This window comes from Vidua macroura, chromosome 6 (genome assembly GCF_024509145.1).
Source record: "Vidua macroura isolate BioBank_ID:100142 chromosome 6, ASM2450914v1, whole genome shotgun sequence".
Lineage (NCBI taxonomy): Eukaryota > Metazoa > Chordata > Aves > Passeriformes > Viduidae > Vidua > Vidua macroura.
The window spans coordinates 15,917,477-15,941,098 of record NC_071576.1 but is presented as its reverse complement, the minus strand read 5'-3'; the positions used below and the strand labels follow the sequence as shown (position 1 = coordinate 15,941,098).

At 43.6% G+C, this 23,622-nt stretch overlaps 1 protein-coding gene across 1 annotated transcript in view; it reads left to right on the top strand.

The window, feature by feature from the left end:
• LOC128808532 (ras and Rab interactor 3-like) overlaps positions 1-23,622 on the top strand; it is a 158,997-nt gene that overhangs the window by 94,718 nt on the left and 40,657 nt on the right. Inside the window, exons 19-20 of the mRNA XM_053979735.1 lie at positions 14,897-15,083; positions 17,872-17,986. Coding sequence (XP_053835710.1) covers positions 14,897-15,083; positions 17,872-17,986 — 302 coding nt within the window. The remainder of the gene's footprint in view (positions 1-14,896; positions 15,084-17,871; positions 17,987-23,622) is intronic.

Genomic DNA, 23,622 nt, shown 5'->3' with positions numbered 1-23,622 from the left:
GTTACATGGTTTTTTCACATGAGTCCTTGCCAAACTTAGTGGATGCTTGGAACACGTTGTGCAGTGGTACTGGTGGTAGCAGAGAACCCTTTGCTTCCTAGAGGACAGACCACACTGGGAATATTGCCCCTGAGCAGGAACCTCTCAGCACTGCAGAGTCTTATACCAGTGCTCACAGGAATGGAGGCACCAATGTAAGCAGTATTCTGATCATCTACTTTCTATTGCAGGTTCAGCTAAATATAGTTTTTCACTTCCTGTCCTAAATGGCTACGTGCTGGTTTGTATTGTTGGCTTTACGACCTAGAGGCAACAGGATGAAAAATGTGCACGTAAGGCGCACACATCTCCCTTGCTCTGTGTGCACAGGTATTCATGTAAAGCAGTGGGTCCTGGAGACCAGCTGGGAGGGTTGCTTGGCACAAATTTGGTTTGGCTCCATACCTTATCAAACCATGTGTACATAGTCCAGGTACTTTAGAGATTATCTATTTTATAGCATATTTCCAAATGAGAGTAGGATTATATTTTCACTTAGTAAATATAGATGGTTTATCTGAGACAGGATTGTGAGACTCAGAAAAATCTCCAAAATTACCTGAATAATAGACATTAAATAAAATACCTAAAACAAATCCATTAGGAAGAAAAAAGCTGGAGAATTTTAAATGCTTGTCTGGGTCAATTGATAAAGAGCACAGAAACCAAAGTGCCTTAGTGAAACTTGGACAAAATATTGTCCATCACAGACCTTCAACCTTTATAATTTTGAAGGGAGAAAGTTTTTTGCATTTGGGAATAGAAATAAATAGCATTATGGAAGGTAATTAGAATGAACAGGCAGCTGTTTGGAATGAATGGACAAATTCTAGTGCAGATGGATCTGTGGGTACAATGATGATATAGTCATCAAAAGCCCTTGGTGCCCCAGAAGTTTATCACACTTTTCCAACTATATTAAGATGCATTCCCCCTGTGTAGGGAAGGGTGTCTGTATGTTTGTGATTGTTTCAGTTGCCCTTTGTGAAGAATTACAAATTAATGAAAATGAATTTAGGTATTTAATATGTCATTATGATGCCTTGTGAAGGCTGACCTAGAACAGAGACTAGACGGAGCTTACGAATAAAGTAGGTATTTATTAGGAGACCTCAGTAGATCCACCTTAGGCAGCACAAGAGCCCAGCCAGGGCTACACCCCAGGTGAGCCCAAAATGGTCATAAAATGGACAACCGGTCACAGGGTCTCACACTTTTGTAAGTTTTGGTCCATTTGCATATTGGAGTTAATTGTCCAATTACAGCTTTAGGTTATGAAGTCTCATCCTTCTTGTTTTTCTCTCTTCAGTCCATGTTATTTATGCTCTTGGGCCTGAGATGTGGATTGGTTGTCCTTAGGTCCCCAGATAGAGAAGGAATTGTTTTGTCTGCCTACTCTGTGAAGAGAGCTAACTATCCGCTAATATGAAGCCCAGACCCATGCACTAAAGCAGCACAGAATCTGAAAAAATATAAAAGCTAAAACCTGAGGCTTCAATTATTATCTTTCTAATTAGATTTAGGATTAGAAGCAACCAGTGAAAAGCATGTTTAGCACATGTTCTGTAGAAGACCAAAGAGAGGCTATGATGCCTCTTGCTATACTGTCATCAGTTCTGGGTGCTCCTAAAGTCACAGGGGATGGGATGTGCTGGGATCGACCTGCTCTTGGCAGTCCCAGTGTTCAGAGCAGTAGCTGAATCACAGATAATTTTGCTGACCTGGAGCCTTTAATTCCTTCTGAGGAATAAAAGCAGAAATAGTTACAAAGCTGAGATGTTTGATCATCATTAAAAAAAAAAAAAATTAGTTTTAAAGTATTCATACTACCAAAGAAGACTTTCAGATTTCTCTAGACCAAAACTGAGAAAACCAGAATGGAAGGAGAATGCAGAAGAGAGTTTAAGAAGAACCAGAAGAACTTCAAGAACCAGTGGAAGCAGTTAATGCAAAATCATGCTACAAGGGCAATGAAGTTGCAATTCTTGGATCTCAAAGCAGGCATTGGTCTGCAGTGGTCTGCAATTCAGTCTATGTCCTACATTTCTTCCTAATCCAAATTTTGAAATTAGTTTTTTCTGTGGTGATGGGTAGGTGTTTCATGATGAGCAATGAAGCAGAATCTCCAGAGTAAATCCTCATCTGGAGCCAGGTAGGGGCTAGACAAAATCATGCATGCCTGTCTGCCTGTATGAAGAAATGTATTTTTAAAATGTAGGCACAGATACATGAAAGGTTTAGTGAAGGTGCTTTCTTCTCTAGAATTTGCTGAATGAGAGGAGGCAGTGCCCACACAGCCCTGGTAAGCATGGCCTGGGTTCCTGACTGTGTTCTCTGAGCTGTAGAACTTGTTCAAAGCTAGGTCAGGTTACCAGAAGTACTGGCCATGGGCCACAGAGGACACTGGATGGCACTTGTGGGGTGAAATCACTGGGGGCCACCCATGAACTTGAGGAGCAAAGTGCCTGAGGGGCCTATATATGACTCAGTCCTGTCCTGGTTACACACGACTAGAATGAGGGTGCACAGCTTTTCCAGGAGAGCCAGCAGTGGAGTCCTCTGGAATTCATTGTTATGAGCTGGGATGTGTCTATACTGCAAAGTGGGAGATGTAAGGGTGCTAGGCACACCCTGGCTCTGACACTGACCTAGCTGCACAAAGGTGAGAAGACAGCTGAACAGGCAGGCAGGCATCCACGGAGAGCTATCCACCAAAAAAGTTGCACAGGGTCAAAATCTGTCAAATTATTTCTCTGCTTCCCAGCCAGAAAGGGCTGCCTGTGGTACGCAAGGGAGAGGAGAGCTGTCCTTGTGCAGTGGTTGCACCCCATCTGCTGTGGAGGGCAGGGCTGTTACACAGGGTTGCTTGTGTCTGTGCTGTATTTTCTTGGCACCCCATTCTCCCTCCACCACTCTGTTTGGCAACCCTGATCTCCTCATACAATGCAGGAACACAAGTGCCATTCCCTTCCCCCCATCCTGGCAAGGGGAATTCCTAAACCACACAGATGCACAGGGCTTAGTTTGAGCCATGCTCTGATGTCAGTCTGGAGTAACTCTCCAGAGCTGGAGCTGGCTGAGTTCAGAATCCATCCCAGGCTGTCAGGTGGTTGTATCTTGGAAAGGCAAGGCAAGCTTTCAGCTGGTGTCCTTTAATTGTGAAGTTTGTGGGGGAGGGAGGGGGAAATGTGTCTGTGAAAATACCTGGTAACACAGCCCTGTGAAAGCAGCTGTGGTCGAGGGAGCAGTGCTGTTTAACCTGTGCAAATGAAATAGAGCTACAAGCATCACCCAGTATGGTAAATATTGTAGCCACAAGCCTTTCCCCTGTCCATTCTGTACCTGTCTAAACTATCTAAAGTAATCCTACCTACCTCCAGAAATGAGATGCCTTTACCCTGCTAAAGGGGACCATGAAGGCAGTGCTTCTCTCAAGATAATCAGTTGCAAGAGTTTTGAAGTGATTAGCTCCTCTCCGCCTGCACCCAAAGTGGTATAAATCTTTTTGCAAGTGAAGATGATTACTTGAGCAGTAAAGGATTAGCAGATGTGAGCACTGCATAGCTGGTTGTGCTAGTCACATTTTCCTAAATAGATATTCTGTTAGATACACACAAACCAGGGAGTCCTATGGAATGCAGCTCTTTTCAAATAGATGGATACATGCATGCCTATGTGTGTGCCTTTCCCAGACTTTCTATTAGCTTTTTGCTAAACAGAGAATGTATTTGTGTCTGTGTAAAGGATTTCTGCTTTCTGAATTACCGGTACCTTTAAAAGGAACAAAGTGCTTTCAGTAACTGTAATCATATTGTGTGATTAATATAAAGTCCTTGTCTTTATGAAAGAATCTCTGGGTGTTTCATGGATATTAAGCCTCCCAACAACCAGCTAAAGACAGATACTGTTACTATAGGAAGGGAAACTGAGGCACGAACTCATGGAGCTGATATTATTCTAGTCGCATATGTCATAGCCCAATCCCCTGGATCTTTGTTAAGCAGTGAAACTCTGGTCTTCCTCAGACCATCCTTTAAGTTTGGGTTGATGCTAGGAGCAGAATCCATTTTTCAAAGAGCCTTTTCTCTTTGGTGGCTGGCTTATGGAGCTAAACCAGCTTCCTCAGTGTTTACACAGCCTCTACAGCTGAAGCAAAAGGGGTATGGGAGGATGTGGAAGTGGTACTCTTCCTGCAGCACTCTCCATTGCCCTGAATGAGGAGGAGCACAAAACCCCACCCTGTGAGTTGTTCCCTGAGGCAGGCCTGGAATCCTGGCTCTGAGAATGATCCTGCAAGGGTGTGGCTGCTGGGATTTACTCTAGGTGGGATTTACTCTACGTGGGATTTACTCTAGGTGACTCGAGGTCTGTGTATCAGCACTGCTCCTGGTAGGGTTGGAAGACCTGTCTTACTGCTTGAAATTATCTCCTGACCATGTTAATTAATATGTTCTCTTTGATTTTGCAAGGCTAATGAATTGTTGGGGAATTTCAAGTGCTTTGTTGAAAGCAACTGAATACAGACAACCTTCTGGATGGGAAATTGCCAAATACAGGGAATCCACACAGCTCATGTACATCCCTCCCATGGCCCTCCAGAGAAAGCCAGTCTTTTGAAGTCTCTCTCTTGTAAAAGCAGCTGTTGGGCAGAACAGAAAGCAGCTGCAGCCCCTTGTGGACTGGATTAAATTTTCTGCTGCTTGGAAAAATGCACCAAGGAAACAGAGAGAGACCAACAAATAGCAGAGTCTGTAGACGGACAGCACTGCTGGCTACCTGCATCACTGTTCTCCAAATTGCTAGCAGACTTCTAGGCAAAAAAAAAGTTGTCACACATATTTGGCTAAATGACAGACTGGGACCCAGCCCAACCTTTCATCTTGCCTGCCAAGAATCTTTCTCTTCTCTCTTTCCTTTTTTGCCCCCCTTAAGTTCTCTTCAAGGAATTTGTCACTCCTGATACCCTCCACAAAACAAGAAACCAGGCAAAGCTCAAAGCTTCTTCTGCTGAGTCAACAGACAGGAAAGAGCTTGGCTTTGGCCAACTTTCCTTTCTGTCTGTAGGACAAAAATATAATACAGAACATTTTTGTGTAATTGTGTCCTGAACTCCCATTCTAATCCTTTCCTAGGATTAGAAAGTAGTTAATTTTAGTCTGGATCTCACTGATAACTTTTCCAGCCAAAAGGGAAAACAGCTGTTACCCTCCCAGCAGGGTCCTCAGTGCTGGAAAACCAGTAGAGATTGCAGGAGGGGCACTGTGAACGGCAGCCTGAGACAGGGATAGATGATGGGCTTAGTCCCTTGGCCTGGCATTCTGCTGTCTCCCTTTGCTGTTAGAGCTAGCTGTCTAGATCTAGTCTGGATTTACCCTGCCTAACTTTAGGTGTTTAGTTGTTGTGTCCATTTAGCAATCCATGCACCCGTGGTGATCTCTGGTCTTACTGGAGAAGCAGCAGTTCCAGGGAATAATTCAGGGTGACTGGTGCCAGTGGGCTGAATCCAAGTCTTACATTTGTTCATGCCTCACCAAGCTGAGCAGGGAGCCAGGCCAGAGAGCTGTGTCCAGCACTAACCTTTTTTCCCCCTTGGGCCCCCTGAGTCAGAGTGCCCCAGTGTCAGACAAGCAATAGCAGCCTGGAGGTAGGGGTGGCTGCAGCACAGAAGCTTTGGGCAGGACATGACCAAGACAGCCATGTTGTGGATTGTCTTAAACTATCTTGTGGTCTATGAACACAAAGCCTGTGGCTCATGACTTACCTACATTTTAGCCCTGGCGACGCAGCGACCATAAACACAATTAAATGAACAAGCTTGAAGTCCCAGCAGTGATTTGGTGGAGTCTGGGGGAGCTGAAAGTTTAGTCTTGCTGCTTGGCAGAATCTGTAGTCACATGCTGAGCTGCCAGTCACTGCAGGGACATTTTAGCAGTTTCTGACACTGCTCCACTAACCAGCCCTTTGGTCCCAGGCTGTCCCACCAGCACAGGAGGACAAAGGCCATGCCCACCCACAAGACAGGTTGCGCAACTTAGCAAACTAGAACACCTCTCCCACTCTGAGTTGCTTCCAGGTGTTCTGGAGGTGTTCACCACTAGAAGGTGGTGAGAGACCATGTCCTTTCACCACCTTTCCATATCCCTGAAATACCCAAACGGGCCCTTTTCTTCTTCCTCTCCTTCCCTCAGGAAGGCAGATCTCTAACTTTGCCACAGTGTAAATGCAGGCAGGGATCCCATCAGGTAATAAAGCGAGAAATAAACCCATTTCTTTAATGCCTAATCAAAATTAAAGAGGCATATGAAATTGCTGGAGTAAGGCTTAAGGAGAACAGAGAAAGGATAGGTTCACAGATTTAGATATTTGTTTTTTTTCACTAAGAGCACTGCATATTGAAATCCATTCACACTGACACTGGAAGGAAATCTTACCCAAAACACGAATATTTGTGTGTAAGCAACCCACTTTGTGTGGTGCCTTATGAGAGGAGAGACCTCAGAAGTCCTGTGCTCTGCTCCTTCAGATAGTGCGGAATGAAAATCCAGTGGATTTATTTCCCTTGGCAAAACAACCATTTCTAGTTGCAAATTATGACTGAGATAAGCATTTGCAGATATTTCTTAGTGCAGAGGGAAATTGCTCAGTGCTATGCAAGTTTGTGTGGTTAGCCTCATGTCTTGTGTGTCTCATACCTATACTCAATCCCCTCACAGGGTGAGCAAGGCCATAGCTTTTTATCACTAGCCTGATGTTTCTCTAAATATTTTGCCCAGGTTTTTGGCTCTGAGACATTATGCAGATTTCAAATAATTTTTAATATACAGGGTTTGAAACAGAACGGCTTTATGAAAGCTAAACTGCACTCTATTCTTAATGAAGTTTGAATTGGAAATTTGTCCCTCCTCCTTATTTTCCGTTTCCTTTTCCCCTCTTTGTTAGGTGATTACAATATAGAAAAGCATTCCCTGGGTTTCCATTCCCATCTTCCTTCCTGTCCAGATGAGCTGGCAAGGGGCAAAACCTCTGCCCATCACCTTGACCCTGCAGTGAAAGCAGGGGTGCTCTGTGCTTCCAAAGCTTCAGGTGTTTTTGGAATACAGAGAATAAGCCTTTCTCTCCAGGTCATGGCTCAGCTGGGCCCCTCTCGAGCACTGACATGGGAGGGTGAGGGAGGTCTGGGGTTTCCTGATGGTCTTAAAGCCTAGGAAGTTGTTTCCCTTCTCCACAACATTTGCTTCTGGTTTCTGCACTGCACAAGTCTTTCCAGAGAAGTTGCATTATCCAGCAAATATGTTTGCAGTTTTTTGTTGAGGAAAATGTCTGTTCTCTAGCCACTCTGACCCTGCCTTGGCTGGTGTTTCAGCAGCTCTCTTCTCTTTGCACTGAAAGGGCCTTGCAGAAATATAAATGATCCTTCCTTGCCCACACACAAAGAAAAATCTTCAGCTTTGCTGATATGCTGACATTCCTAAGAGAATAATTTGGGTTTGAAATAGGCAAAGGACAAATGCCCTGAATAACTCTGATTGTAAATGTGGGGGAGAACAACTTACCATTAACTGACTGTTAATGATATGCTAATAAAACCTGCAAAGTGGTTTTGACTTGACAAAGTACGTTTTGACTGAGTAAAAAGAGAAATACAGCTGATGTTTGTGAGACAAATTGTTGACTGCAAAATATATATGTAAAATAAATACAAAATAAATTTGCAAAAACAAATATGCAAAGTTACATAAAGGCAGCAGTACAGTTTGTGAATACCAGCCAAGACATATTACACCAATAAGATAGAATAGCCCCAGCCCAGTGTGGGGCCACAAGCAGCATATTCCATTGGTGTTAATAAATGCAGGAAATGGCTAGACTGAAAGGGGAAAAAAAGCAGGGGAATCTTTGAAAGAAGGGCTCTTCCTTCAGGAAATTTTTGGATGTTTTTTTTTATGTTGTTTTTGTCCATGCCATGGCTGTGAGTGTGTGTGAGAAGCCTTGTTTGTTTGCAGAGCTGACCTGGGAACTATCAGTAATGAGAATTAGCTTGTACTTTGTTTGGGGTTTTATGCATATTTATGCAGTTCTTTATAGTATCCATGACTTTGTGTATTTAAATAGAGGGACAGACCTAATGAACCTAGGAAACACAGAGACGCTGGGAACTTAATAAACATTTAGTTACAGCTCCCCACCCCTTGAGAGAACTCTTTGCTGAAAGATTGTTGACAAGGTCAAACAAGAGGGTCTGACAGGGATATTGCTGCTGCTTCTCTATAAGCACTTACAATTAAGCTTGTTTAATTTAGGAAGAAGCATTGGAGGGTTCATGGGAAGCACTGCAGGCACCCCAACTTCTCTGTTCCTGCGTTACTTGGCCCTGCTGCTCCTGCCCTGAGAACCACCTGGTCCTGAGCACTAGGTTGGTGCTGTGATGAGGGACAGTGGTTACGTGTCCCTCACAACATCAGCAGCTCCAGCAAGGCTTCTGCAGAGCTGACCTGACTCCTCACATTTCAGTGGGGGCAAGGCTCTGCAGAGTTCAAATGAGATAAGCTGCAGTCACGTCCTTTGCCTGCATTATGGAAGTAATGAGGAAAATCCATGTGTTAGCTTTAAACCTGGTGATGGCAGTAGCCAGGCTTTAAACCTGGTGATGGCAGTAGCCAGGGCACCAGGGCTTAGCAGAGCTCGGTCATTCTGCCAGGGGGCTCCATGTGTTTGTGCAGAGCCTGCTCCTGAGGCTCAGCTCCTTCAAGCCAGCCCAGCTATCCTTGCTGAGCTCTACAGGCAGCAGTGCATGTCCACACAGTTCCTCCAGTGTGCTCCTGACCCATCAGACCTTCAAGCCGAGCCACGGAGTATATAAGACACCAGTCTGGTGTCACATGTGAACAGAAAACTCCGTGGCTACTTGTTACTTAATAAATTGACACACAATTTAGAGCTCTTCTACCTCCACAAGTGACCATGACACCTTTTTGCCCTTGAAGTGTAATAGAACTTGTTCATTTTTGTAACTTCTTCTGTTGGGTTTCACTGGTGAGTGGTTTAAGAGTAGGTGAGCTGTCCCACACCTGATCACCTGATTCCTCTGTGCCTTTAATGGAGCTCCCGAACAGGGCAATGGCTTGCTCCTCTTTGGCAAACTTAGATGAACATGAGCAAACAGGGCCCAGATGCATGCAAACCTGCTAGCCTTCACAGAAGTGGGCATTTGGGAATCCCTGGCAGGTACAGAAGAGCTCGCTTGAAGTGAGACTTCAATTGCAGAGTGCAAAATTCACTGCTGAAATTGACGGTGTCTGTAACAGAAAGTGGAGTAGGTGGGAGACAGAGAGTTTTGCTGAGCTGTGAGGTGTCAGGATATTTAGGAGCCCCTTGGTTTGTCTTACCTTTTGGCAGCTGGAACAGCTGCTGCATTGGCTATTAAGCTTGGTCCTTCCCAGGTTGAGCCAAAACTCCTGGACATGCAGAGCATCAACTGCAGACCAAAGACCAAAGGGTGGAAGGGTGGACAATTCAGTAGAGGAGGAACAAGAGGACCAGTGAGCAGGAGGAAGTGCTCTGCCAACCACAGGCTTTCCACAGACCACAGGCTGAGAAGCACAACTTCCTGAGCTATAAACTTATCACCAGGGTGGACCAGTAACACAAGCATTCTGCAAGGTAGGGAGGACGCTGGACAGGCAAGCCTGCCTCATGGGACATGTCAAGCTTCTCACATAATTTCCATGACCCAGTTTTTCTGTACATCCAAGAACCTTGCAATGCAGGAAGATCCCATGGCTTGCTTTACATTCTAGTTCTTTTCCCCCTCTTTCTGCCTGTCAGACAACAAGAAATTTGTTTATATCTTACTAGAGGGTGACAATTACCTAAGTGTGATCCCTGAAGATCTCAAGAACTTCTCTTTCTACTTTTGGGTTTTTTGTTGTTGGGTATTTTATTTCAGTTTGTTGGTTTGACTTTTGTAAGATCCCTTGGCTCTGTTACAAAAAAGCAGTTATTAAAACCTGAATTTTCTGCAAGTCAGGGTTCATGTTTGGTGTACAAAATTAGCTTTTGTGCTATGGGCTTTTCAATATAGCACTTTGCTGCCTTCCCATCTTCCTAATACTCTGTTTTATGATGAAACAACGCCAGAATTTCAAAGATGTTGGAGCTCTTCCTGCAGCTAGGTTAGGTTCAGGGTCTCACTTCCACCACCTGTTGGTAGAAAGAAGAACCCAGCAAGGTGACCAAAGGCAAGTCCAGAGGGTAAATTAATCCTTCTCCTCCATCTCAGATTAATTTGATCTGAACTGATGAAGTGATCAAAGATGGGCTGGCTTATGAGAGTAAGTAGATAGTATCAAAAATTGGCCATTTCTAGGATGGAAGCAAAATGAAGCTTGATGTCCTCTAGCTGTGGCACTGCATAATTTCTCTCAGAGAACTGAAAGTAACAGCACATGAATTCACATGTGTCTGAACAAAGATTTTTTAGTAAGTCTGTGCAGTATGGACAGTAAACTCCCTCCATTCAATGTGTTCCTCAACACCTGTCTAATCAGAAGTGACACCAAACCAAAGAAAGCCTAGGCAGCTCTGTTTCTTGCAATGGTTGAAACCTTGTGCTTTAGTTGCTGTTCATGAAACTCCTATTCCTGTAAGGAAAGAAGGTGACCATGAAAAAAAAGGATACAGAGCTCTGCCTCTATTGCCAGTGGCACAGAGCCCTGCAGCTAAGTGCAGCTGGATTGTTGTGACACAGGATGTAAACCAGCCCTGTGAGTCTTCTGTCAGTCTCACCCATCTCAGCACTGTCATCTCACCCATCTCCATGAAGCTCCATGCTCCCAACTGTCTCTTTTAACCACAGGAATTAACAGCGCTGCCTATCAATTTCCATCAGGACTGCTCTGTTGGCTTCAGCAGATTCTATCTTTTCCTCCTGCTTCAAGTGATCCTTATAACCATTGGGCTTGAAGGGTTTCCACATGTCAGCTTCAGTCACAAGCTGGCTTATCCCAAATGGTATCCCTTCAGGTACCAGGTAGCTCTGGTGCAAAAGGTTGCTCTATCACCTGGCACATGGAGTTTGTGACAGAGTGTCTGTATTTCTCCCTCAGTATCAAGCCAGTTTGCACACATTTTAAGACCTGTGGTTCCTGCTCTGCTATAAAAAAAAAAAAAAAAAGATAAAAATAAAAATAAAAATAAAAATAAAAATAAAAATAAAATATAAATATACCATTGTAACTCTCTCCTTGAGGACGGCACAGCAAACCCCTGCTCTTGCACTTTCTTGATGTCTTCTCATTTTCAGAGGGAGAAGCAAAAGCAATAAAACATAATAACTAAAGACTAGCTCCTAATTCTTAAATCTGGTCTGTTTAAACAATACTAAGGCACTACGTCATTACTTATCAGTGCACTACAGAGCATTTGATTTACAATTTAAAATTTAATTTTAAAAATATGTTATGTCTCTTCTCAGAGCAAATGTGCAGGAGTGAAGAATTAATCTGGCAGTCCCTGCTGCTGTTTCACACAATTGCTGTGTGTCCCAGCTGCCTCAGGGAAATTCAGAGTGACCTTAGTATCAGCAGGTTTGTTGTGACAATATTTGTGAAACCCCTTGCAGAGGCTTTCACTGGCACAAAATTCAGTGGATTATATCTCCTTGCTGGTCTGCTGACTTCTGGGAATATTCAATTGGCAAGTGTGGCTCCTGGATTTTAAAGCAGTGAGTCATGGTGGTCATTATTGCAGTGTACAGTCACTGTGCAATAATTCAAACCACCATTGTCATTATTATTGCCTCCAACAAGCAACCTGATACCTTCTGCAAGCCCGGGGCAGGTGTGTGAATGTAATCACTGTGCAATTAATTAGCCTGTGCTGCCAATCAGTATGCAGCACACAGCTCCCTGCTTCCCAACTGAATCCAATTTAGCCTAGAACCACTGCAAGATTTAAAAGAATTTTGCAGTAAGAACTCAATAAAAGGAAAGCAGGCAGCTCTAGGGACAGCTTTTCAGCTTCATGTCACACCTAGCAAAATGAGCACCTGCCTCTATCAGCCTAAGAGTTTTGCAGGACTGTGGGACAAGAACAGAGTTTTATGTTATTTTTGAAAACTGAGGCTTTAGAAATCATCTGATGCATGAATTCTGAGTGACCAAACCAGAAAGGCCAGCTGCTTACCATGGTGGCCCTGGAAATTCTTTCAGCTGGCAGCACAGCAAGAACCCAGGAGCTGCCTGGGCTCCCTCCTCTCTGTGCAGCCACAGAGCTACCACAGAGCCAGATTAAATTGCTGGATTAAGCATTCCCACAGCCCCATCCAAATCTTTGTGACAGCTGTGCCCAGGACAGAAGTCAAGCGACGGTGCCATAACTGCGTCAACTGGTGTGTCATGGGTCAGAGCATGACAGCTGAGAAAGGTCTGGGAGGTCATTCACTCCCTTTCCTTAACCAGTACAGATTTGATTCAATAAACTGTGTGCTACTGCTCCAAAGCCAGCATTTTAAGCGATTTGGGCAATGCAATCCTCTTCCTCTTCTTTTGGGAATTTATCCATCTCTTATAACTCACTCACAGGAAACGTCTCACCAAACATTCCCCTGATTCCATATGATCCCCTTAATGACTCTTCCTGCCTCTCCTTTTGCCACAGTCTCCCCTTTCACTCATCTGTGCTTTCCTCCCTCGCTACAGGTACAAGAGCCTGCTTAGCTCCTTCCAGGCTGGTCTGGCTTTTGAGAGAATACCTCATCCCTGAGGGCCCACAAAATATTGGACTGCCTGTTCTGCCAAAAAGAAAAAAAAATCTTCATCCACTTCCCTAAATTTGCTGCGCTGAAAGACTCCACAAATTCGAATAATGAGATTTTCTATTAGGGCAAGCACTTTCAGTCTTTTACTTTTTCATCTTGTATGTCTGAGTTTGGAATTATTTTCAATTTTCTATCCATTCTCCAAAATTTAGACCTTACATGCAGGCACATGTATTGGAAGGTCAGTTCTGTTATTTTTCCTCACCAGTCTGTTCTTGTTGCCAAACTGCAGCTGGTGCTGTGAGCAGGGCTCTCACAGGTTGTGCCTGTGGGAGGGAGCAGAGGGATGGATGCCTGCACCCCCTGTGGGGAGCCCTGTGCCAGGGTCACTGTGTGCCTGATGCTCAGCACGTCCAAGCTGGTTTGTGTTACTTTCCTGACTTTGTTGATAACCCTCATTTCCCTCCAGGCAATGGGATTCCTGAGCATCAGTGCTTTGCTGGCCCCACCTTACATAATTAATGGTAACAAAGTTCCTCACTACAGGAGCTAAGGCCGACACGTCACCTTTTGGTGACACAGCAGGACATTATCAGCACTGACCTCCTTTTGATTGAGGCTCCACCCATCATTCAGATGTGATCAGGTTCATGTCTTTGTGACTAATTAGGGAAGTAATTTTTGCTGTTATGGAACATTTCATTATATGTCAACTTTCTTTCCCTTCAATTCATTACTTCTTTCCCACAATGGAGTATGAATATCGCTATCCAACACATTTTCCTTTCACATGGTTACAAGGCTTTTTTGGTTGTTTCTTCTTTTAAAGAAGATCAAACTTTTTTTGTTAAAAACCCCAAAAGATGATTCAGGGTAACTTCCAAAAGCTGTATTCCATTGTTTTTCTCAATATGTTCAGATGATATTGATTAAAATCACATGCTGTTACACCTAAAAGAAATTCCCTCACCTATGTGTCAAGCTGGGCTTTTATCACAAGAGAGAGTTTCACTTATTTCAATTTGCTTTTTTTTAAAGCACAGTTCTCTCATTCCTACTGTCTTGACTATGGTCTTAAAAAAGGATTGATTAAAATCAAGATTCTGTGAAATAATACCCTTAATCTACAACCTGAATTACGGAGGCACCTGTATTTTCTGAGAAAGCTGTCTGTGAAGGGTTGAAAAAGAAAAAAAACTGCTAAAAAATAAAATCTCTGTGTTGCTTTTGGGATTTGAAAGGCTATTTTTACACAAACTGACTTTTGGGACAGACTTGCTGTGTTAGGGTAGGCCTTTGAAATTACTCTCTTTTAGAAGTTTAAGACTGACCTTATTTGAAATGTAGTACCTTAAGATCTGTATCTTTAAAAATAAAAGGAAAAGGAAAAATATTTGAAGTAAGACCAAATAAAAAATGAGAGTCCTATTTTTAGTTCTGACCTCTAAGCAGGAAATTAGAGCAGCAAAACACTTTTTGTGTATGTTCTCCTACATTTTCTTAAAATGTAAAATCAATTCATCAAATGAATGACAAGCCCATATCCCCATGAGTCCATGGTCTTATCCAGCAGAGCTCTTGTGACCAGACTTTTCAGCACAAGTGTTTCCACTGCCTGCAGAGCTAAGCACATGTATAAATTGACTTCATCAAATCAGCACCATAGCTTGAAGCCACTATTTAACACCAGTCTGCCATTAGACTGCGGGCACTCCTCTTCTGCATCACCCCTTTTGAAGCCATGAAACATCTCTCAGACCCTTCAGCTGGAGGGTGGCATCCAGGGGACAGGCATACTCAACACTCCATGGCCCTGGCCACCGCTGTGCCTCCCTTACCTGTGTCTGTGGGCACCTGTACTTCGGCAGCATCGACGGGTGAGCCGAAACCAGCAGAGCTCAGCACAAAGCACCCTGCCAGCCTGCTGTCAGAACAACGTGCCTGTGCTTTGATGCCCCTCAAGGAGCATTCCTGCTGCCTAAGTGTTTGCACTTACAGTCCTTACATCCTTTGATGTCTGTGTTTGCACTTACAGTCCTTACTCCCCCCAGTTTTCTGTTTGCAGCTCTGCTTACCAGAGACTCCCTTGCTGTGTTTCAGCCCTGTTGGAGATACCAGTGAAGAGAGGAAAGAGACACATCTTTGTCAGGCCAATGCTGTGCAAAATTGCCTCCAGCATCCAGGGATCAGCATCCTTGACAAACTCATCAAGACATGTCCTGTCTGGCTTCAGCTGAACATGAGCCAGGAAAGGGCTGGGGCGATCCTTGGCAAAGAAACAGCAGGGGTAAGTCCAAAGCAATTTCAGTTCAGACAACCACATTTCCTGTCCTTGGTTAGGAGAGCAGTGCTTTTTTTTTATGTGGAAGCAAAAGTATTTAACAGGCTGTTCTCTGTTTCCATTACCATTTGATGCTTTACCTCTCTCAACAGCACAAAACAGATATATTAGCTTTGGGAAAACAAGGAATATTATCTCTGGTTTTATTTGCTTACCATGTAGATTAAGGGAGATGGCTTCCCATCCACCACCATACCTACAAGTATGGTGATTATCCTGATCTGGAGCAATGAAAAAAATCTGTGAAGAAAAGGACCTTCGACTCAGGGAGCTGCTGGGAGTCATTTTTATTGCAACAATCGATATCTGGTTTGCATAAACGGAGTATTAGAGAATTATACACTTGTGCAAAGCTTAGAGCTTGCTTTAGGAAAACTGCTCTGTGCCAAAGGGAGCTGCTCCCCTTTCCTGAGAGGTCTGAGAGGTGAAGGCATAGCGGGCTGTAGATGTCCTGGCTGAATCCTTTGGGAAGAGCAGGTGTAAACGACCTGAGCTGATGTCAGGGCTCAGCTGCTCTGAGGAGGTTTGGACCTGTCCCTTGGCCGAGTCACTCTATCCCAGGGCTAAATGCTGGCACAGCTGAGTGACACCTTCCAGTGGGATTCACCTGAGCAGCCTGGGCTGTGCAGTGCACCTCACCCTGAATCAGATTTCTCAATTAGATTAAGTAATTCTCGTTGTTTTTCTGCCCTGTCTGTAAGTGGAGATGTGCGTGACTGTCTGTGATGTAGCCATGTATGGCCCCAGGCCTCCTCAGGCATTGTCCCTTCCCTGCAGGCAGGGAGTTCCCCACCTCTGAGTGGCTTTGGGGAAACATCCTGCCTCTGTTCCTCCTGCCCTCTGGGAGCCCACCTGAAACTGGGCAGCACCATTCCCACCTGTGGTGAAAATAGAAGAGACTGATTTCAATACCGCCCTGACCCAGTGGAAGTACAGTACTCAGGGCTAAGTACAGCTCAGAAAACCCATCTCCTACTTCTCTGAACAGCCAGAGTCCAATTTTAGTCTCTGGATCCATGGCAACCAGGCGTGCCGATCAGGAAAAAAGAAGTGATTCATTTCCAGGTTTCATTTCCCTGGTTGCTTAGATTAAATTTCAGATGTAGCAATATAAGCTGGTGCTGCCTGGCAGTCGTGGTTGGAGGGACAGCACTGCCATGTGGGTGGTAGGACCCGGGCAAGGGCGAGCCTGTCCCTGCAGGTACTACCTGCCCCCTACCTGCAGACACTGCAACAGAAGGTGGGGACTGCCCTGCACTAGAAATCAGCCTGTTTAGGGCACACACCTGTGCAGTTATTTGCATTTTCTCTGCCCTGATGGTGGAACTGAGCTCCTGGGGCTCCATTTCTCCTGAACTCAGAGGCCAAGTTGTCAGCACTGTGTTCACACATCCTGCTGTGAAGCAGCCCCAAAGCTGTGTGTTCAGCATGGGTGCTTCAAAGTGACTGGAGACGCCCTTATGGCTGGGACTCATGCAGGGAAAGGTCCCTGCTTCTAGACAAGCTTTATAAAATTCCTCTGCCCAAGAAGTTAATGGGTTTTTGCTAGATTTCCATACATTACAGTTGATTAATTATTTTATCAACTCACACTTCTCTTTCTAATATTAATATCCAGGCTACAAAATTAGCTTGATTTTTTAATGCAGTTTTTTAAAAATTTGACTCCTTTCTGCCTAAGCTTACTGTCAAAGAACAGATGAAGGTGAAGATTATTTTGTCTTTGTATCTGCACCTTCAAAATACAAGCTAAAAATATCCCTGACAATGAGCTTTAATTAGAAACACACTTAGGATCTCACACAATACAAAGAATGAGGCATTTTTCCTTTTGCTTGGTGGAGCAGCTCTGTGGGAAAAGGCCTGTAGGGATGGTGGCCAGCGAGCTGGGCACAGACCCACTGAGGAGAGGCTGTGGAACCAGGGCTTGTTCAGCCAGAAGACACCTTCAGGGGACCACACAGCAACCCCTGGTACCTGCAGGGAGGTCATGGAGAAGATGAAGCCAGGCTGTGCTCAGCACTGCAGGGTGGGAAGACGTGAGGCAACAGTGTACATTGAAACCAGAGGGGTCCAGACTGGGTGCAGGGAAGCATTTTGTCCCTGTGAGGACAGTAAGTGGTGGGACAGATTGCCAAGAGGGCTGTGCAGTCTCCAGCTTTGGACGTTCTCCAGACTTGTACAGACAAATTCCTGAGAAACTTGGTCTGGCCTCATGGCTTCACCCAGGGCATTGGAGAAGGATTCACTCAGGTTACCTGCCAGGCTGAATGATCTTATAGTCCCATAAAAAGCTCTGCCATGGACACTGTGGCCACCAGAACCTTTGGCCTTATGTTCCTCTCATGGACTCTCAAATCCTTACCAACTAAATGTACAAGTGACTCCCTTGCTTTAGACCTGGACTGGGACATTCTAGGGTGACTTATCTGTGATTTAGGGCACTGGTGTGAGGACCATCACTTAACAAATTGTGAGTGCAGTTTTAAATCTTCAGTTAGTGAAATAGTTTGCTTTAGGCATAAGTGGGACATCAGTGATGCATAGAAACTTCGTGAGTCCCTTCGCAGGTCTGAATTTTTGTTGTATAAAGCTTAGCTAAGTGGAATGAAGCTAAAATAAGGCTATTTAAAGGTGGATTGAACTGATAAAATCTACATTGACAATGACCTAAAATAAAGTTTAGAAGCTCACATAATGTAGCTGAGCTCTTGATTCTTTTCTCCTTTTTCAGATATTCTTAGTTAGGAAAGAGGGTAATGTGAGCAACATGGTCCTTGCAGTCCGCCTGCCAATGCAGAACGAGGCTCCTGGTGTGCTGGAGTACAACATTAAAGAAGAAAAATCAAGTAAGGTCTTTACATTTTCTGGTCTTGCTCTGGTTAAGGTACTGCATCCTCTTGTGATCACCAATATTTATGTAATCTCACTTGCACTGAAAAGGTTCCTCTTGTGACTGGCAGCAGATCTTGCTTTTATGATGTAGTTCAGTTAATATTTCCTGCAGATGCTTTACCCCAGCTCCCCTGTGGTTCTGCACCTTCTGTTATCATTTACAGACTCACAATAGGGAAATAAAGCACCTTCAGATGAGGAGGCCAGTGTTTTGATCAAGTGAGAGGAGCTGCCTTTCACCAGCTGGAAGTCTTGAGGGAAGTGAAAAGCATTGGCAGATTAAGCCTGGTTAACTCACTGACTCTCTCTATTTAAGGCACTGAATTTGGGGGTCACCAGTCATCTGACATCTGCTATATTGCCTTTTCATGCACCTTGTACAGTCACACTGAACAACAAGTCACTCCCAAACTGTTTTCAAAGCCAACCAGGGAAGCAGGTGGCTGCTGGTATCGGTGCTATTCCCAGCTGGATAGCAAGTCTGCCACGAGCAAGTGAAAATGAACCCAGTTCAAAGTCAGCCACATCTAATCCAGCCCTCTGTGTAAATGGATGTATAAGGCACATGATTTCCACTTTCAAAGGAATATTTGGAAATACGTGAGTTTAGGATAGTCATAGAAACAAGCACTCAAAAGAGTTCATAAAAATAACTTCACACTATTTATTTATCTGAACACACTTAAATCCTCTGCCACTGAGCTCTGTCCCAAAGCCAGCTCCCCAGTGAAACTGTTTTATTCTTTACTAAAAACCTTGTGTTTCTGCAGATCAGTGTGCAACATCACTTTCCCCTTGTTCAAATGAACTTTTACAGTTGCTCAAATAGTTTTTTTCCTTCTCCTATATCTCTTCACATACCTCTGCATTGTAAATAGACTTTAAAGCCAGAGGTACAACTGAATCTCTTAAACCGTTCTAATCTCAAGGCCAGACCACAATCTGTCACAGCACTGCTCCTGCACAGGGTGCAGCTCCCTGTCTGGCTGCTGCATCCCCCTGGGAAGCTTTCTCTCTCGTCTCCCTGCTCGTGGGAGCACCCAGCTGCAGAGATATTCAGAGTTCAGTGCTCCTGTGTAAGGGCAGGAGCAGCAAACCTTTTGCCACAATTTCAGGTATTCAATTAAGAATACAAGGGCAAAGGTTAGCTGCAGGGTAGAGAAACCTTTTCTTTATTTAGCTATTTGAACTTGACCTAGGACTTAGATTTTTCATGGTGGGGAATCAGTTTTTGATGATTCAAGCTTTCCTCTGGATAAAAGTTAAAAAAATCAAATCATGTCATCCTAAAATATGTCATTTATAGAACTGTTACTTCTTCACTCATGTCCAGTGCCATAAAATCAGATTTCTTTTAGGACAGTCAAAGTAAAATGTAGTATAAAAATGTCACTGAGCTAGCCTATCTAGAGAGACTTTGCTGCCATGCTTTCCCAACTTGCTTGCATTTCCTAATTTATCACTACCTTAATGCAGAGGATGTATTGGGAGGAAAGCTTCCTGGTAGAAGCAAGAATTAAATCAGTTTTCACCACTTTCATACAAGTTGCAAAGTAAGTGGAGGAGGGTAATCAGAATTCAGCTCTCATTCGTAAAGCAGAAGAGCTGCCATCACATGCAGCAATCCCAGCAGCCATGAGACTCATGCATTCCTGTGGTGGATATTCACATTAGTTTTAGCTTGAGTTCTGTCAGTGTTGCATGTCAATTGGTAGAAAGCCTCTCAGTTCTCCATCCTGCACTGTGTTGACAAGAGCACACTAGGTACAGAAGTGGTCTCTCTTTTGCTTCCTTTCTCATTTAGGATAAGTACCCTGGATTTTAAGTTTAAAAGAAATTGAATGAATTCATGTTAATAAAGCCAAAGGACTGTACCTAGTACAAGGGGAGATGGTAAATCTTCTGTGTCACAGAGTAATCTAATATCTTAGGAAATTAATTAATTCTTTAGCTTTTGAACTGCATTACTACACTGCCTTCTAAACTATTTTCAGATAATAAAATTCAAATATATCTAAATGCTTTAAAAGAATTTAGAACCTGAGCTTCCTTGACAAATAAGCTGGTATATCTGGATTGCCTGAGCTTGATGATGCGCCCTTCACTCATCTCTGGTATTCTGTAAGTGTCAGGGTAGGAGACCTCTGAGCACCCCCAGAGATACTCTCTTGCTGAGGAATGCAAGTAAGTTGGAAGTTGGGTGTTACACTCCTGAAAATATGTAAAACACCCCAGCTGAATAACCTGATGGCCACTGTGGACTGGCAGGGTTTTTCCAAACATCTATTCTTTAACTTCAGAAAATCTCTTTCCGTTCTGAGCTGACACATTAGCAGTGATCTGTGTGACATGCTCCAGGGAGAGCTGTTTGTCCCTTTTGGAGAGCTGGCTCCTCCTAAAGCGTCTGAAGAGCGGCTACAAATTCTCCTCGTTATCTCACTTCAACTCATTAGACTCCACACAGTTAATGCATTCAGATGTAAACTGAAATCTGAATTTGCCTTGACATATAGAGTTTTGATTTTATGGAGAGCCTTCCTTCAGTTAAAATTCAAGTTGCAACCTAGCAAAATTCAAGTTGCAACCAGATTACTATTTTGAATAACCTTGCCAGCTGCTTCTTGTCCCTGGCTGTTTGTAGAGCCATTCTCATTCCATCCTACTTTTCAGTCAGGATCTGAGGAGGCTTTCCCTGGTATCATGATGATGGTACAGTGTCACCCTGGTTATCAAGAGTTTTCTAAAGCCTTCTGAGTTTACATTCTTGTAGAGAACTTTCTCACACAACTTTCTGTAAACAACCTATTGTTTCGCATTCTTTCATAGAGGCAGAGAAATTTGATGTACAGGTAGTTTGTCCAGTGTCGTTGGAGAGGTGGCACGTTCACCCTCCAATCCACTGACATCTTTTGAGAACTATAAAAGATTGGAGTCAGAAAAAAATAAATTAGTCTCTTCATCGTGACCAAGGCTGTGGTGCGTCGTTTTTGCTTGTGTCATCTGGTGACAGTACAGAGGTTGTTGCCCAGCCCCTGTGTTCCACATAGAGATGGCCATTCAATGAAGTACAAAAAAACCCCTTCAGAATCTTCTTGGCATTGCACCGCCAAATAAGAGTGGTTCATTGTTTTACTATTTCTTTTCCTCATAGAAACTCTGTTGATATTTGGTGATTTAGGGAAGTATAGTTTTCTGATGAGAAGACTGTATTTAAACAGTGATTTCTCTTTTTAAATGGAAACCCCCAAAGAACCCACAAGGTAAGAGAATAAAGAAATGAAACCTCTTTCCCTTTTTTGGGGGGGAAATTTTCACCTCTCCTGTGAAGTAGCCCTTAGAGAGAACAGGAGAATGGACTTTAAAATTTTTCTTCTGGTTCTTTTTGGTTGTCATTCTTCCAGAGACAGGAAGGCTAAATCCCAGTGGTATCAGTGGTATAGAAGAGGACAAACAGCTGATACCAGGTACCATGTGGTTCATCAGAAGCTGAGAAACCTGTCAAGTTTCAAAGCCTTGGATCTCTGTGGTTTTGCCCTTGGCCTGAAGGATCCCTTACTTCTTACTCAAAGATGTGGAAATCTCCCAGAGCTAAAGCTTGTTACAAAATTTCTACCATTTAGAGATGCAGTATTGCCAAAATCTTGACTACTTTTTGCACTTTCTGTTCTGAGAGTTACCCCTTACTTCTGTTTCATTCTGAGATGAAGCCCCAGCCTCACAAACTGAGCACCTCTTCCTCAGCTGACTCCTGCCCTTGGCTCTTCTCAGCAAACTGGTGGCAACCTCAGGCCCTAATTCCCTCTCCTTTCCATGGAGATACCTTCAGAAGTCATCCTGCTGACCTCAGCTCCATTGCAGTGGTATTAAAAAGGGAAGAATCAGAAGTTTAAAGTACACGTGCATTTCTGAAGTACTGTATACTGAGAGCTTGGAAGAAGCATCTGAGTGCCACAGACCATGTGGTGCAGGTAGTGACAGTAGCTTTTACTTTCACAAAGAGTCATGAAGGCACCTGCACAGGAGTAAAGTCCTTTAATAGAGGAATGCTCTATCACCATAAACTGAGGTTAACAGTTTCTTTTTTTCTGGGAAATTTTGTGAATAATATCTGAAGATAATAATATTATTATTCATAAAACACATGAATTGATCACATACTTCTCAGGAATCTTTTATATATGCTTTGGTGTGGGATGTGTAGTAATTGTTTTCCAAGCTCTTCTGTACCAAGAAAAAAGGATGTGATTCTTTCCAAGTAAGCAAAATGGCACTAAAGAGAAGTTTCTGCAATTTCACAGAATAAAGAACATATTGCTCATATTATTAGATTTTTAAAAATAGAAATAACAATGACATTTATTTGCTAAGTCCATCTTGAACTCCTCAAGTTCATGTCATAAGGGCTTTGAGGCTGGTCTGATCCTGACACAGCTGCCCATCTCCTGTAACCCTGCTCCTGCCTCCCCCATTGCTGCAATAGCTTAGCTCACTTGGAGGTGAGGTATTTTTGGAGGCAGTCCACATGAGCCCATGTTGTGGAGCTGCTGTCCTTCCTCTTTTAAGCTGTACCTGTGGGGGACAATCTGCCACCAGACACAATTGTTCAGAAGCATCTTTTACAACACATGGGGCCAAGGCTGGGTTGAGCCCCCCAAAAATCAATGAGTGCACAGCTGAAGGAGGGGTTTGTAGTGAAGCCTTGACTTTATTGCGGCTATTTAATTTATTAGAGGAAAATTATGAGACTTAAAGTTCTCTGTGCTCTGACCCTCCAAGCTTCTCTGCAGACCAACTCTGAATAAGCTGGAATGTAACAGAGGTCTTGAAATAACCTTAGCAAAATCAAACAGGAAAACCGAAATAAATTATCTCCAAGTAATACAAAAATGTCCAGAACGTGATTAATATCTCCTTTGAAGGATGAGACACGGTGCCATTGGACACAGTAGCTCAATTTCTGGTTTATGGACAGCAGCTGTACTCCAGGCTATGTGGTATGAGCTTGTGGTAAGGACCTACAATATACCTTGACAGAAAAGGTGCAGGCAATTACTGCACTCCAAAGCAGTTTAAGAGCAATCACTGAGTGTTGCTGCAAAACTGCAAGCCTGGTAGCAAAAAAGGATGTTGATAAAAAAATCCAATGTCTGCCCTGGTCACCTTATTTGACATTTCTTAAAGTGAGACTGAGCTCAGGAAGTGCATACTGGAGTTTGGTATGAAATGCTTGATACAGGAGGAATTTAGGAAAGGATTACAACTCAAGTAAAACACACAGCAGCAGTTTAACCTGCCTGGTTAATTCTCTAACTGCTTTTACCTGCTTGCCATGAAGGTTGGTGAGGCTCTGACCACTTTGTGCATCCACCAGTGAACATCTGCCAGCAAATTCTATCAGGACAGAAAGAAGAGTTACACCAGATATAGAGGAAGCAGGAAGGCAGGCCCTGCTGGGGAGGCCAAACGGAAATTCAGATGAACAAAGGTGTTCCTTTCCATGTTGGATGTTAGGAAATGTGAAACCAACAGGAAAAGATTACTGAAGGGCTAAGATTTTGCAATATACTTTCTTGGCTTAGTGATCCCAAAT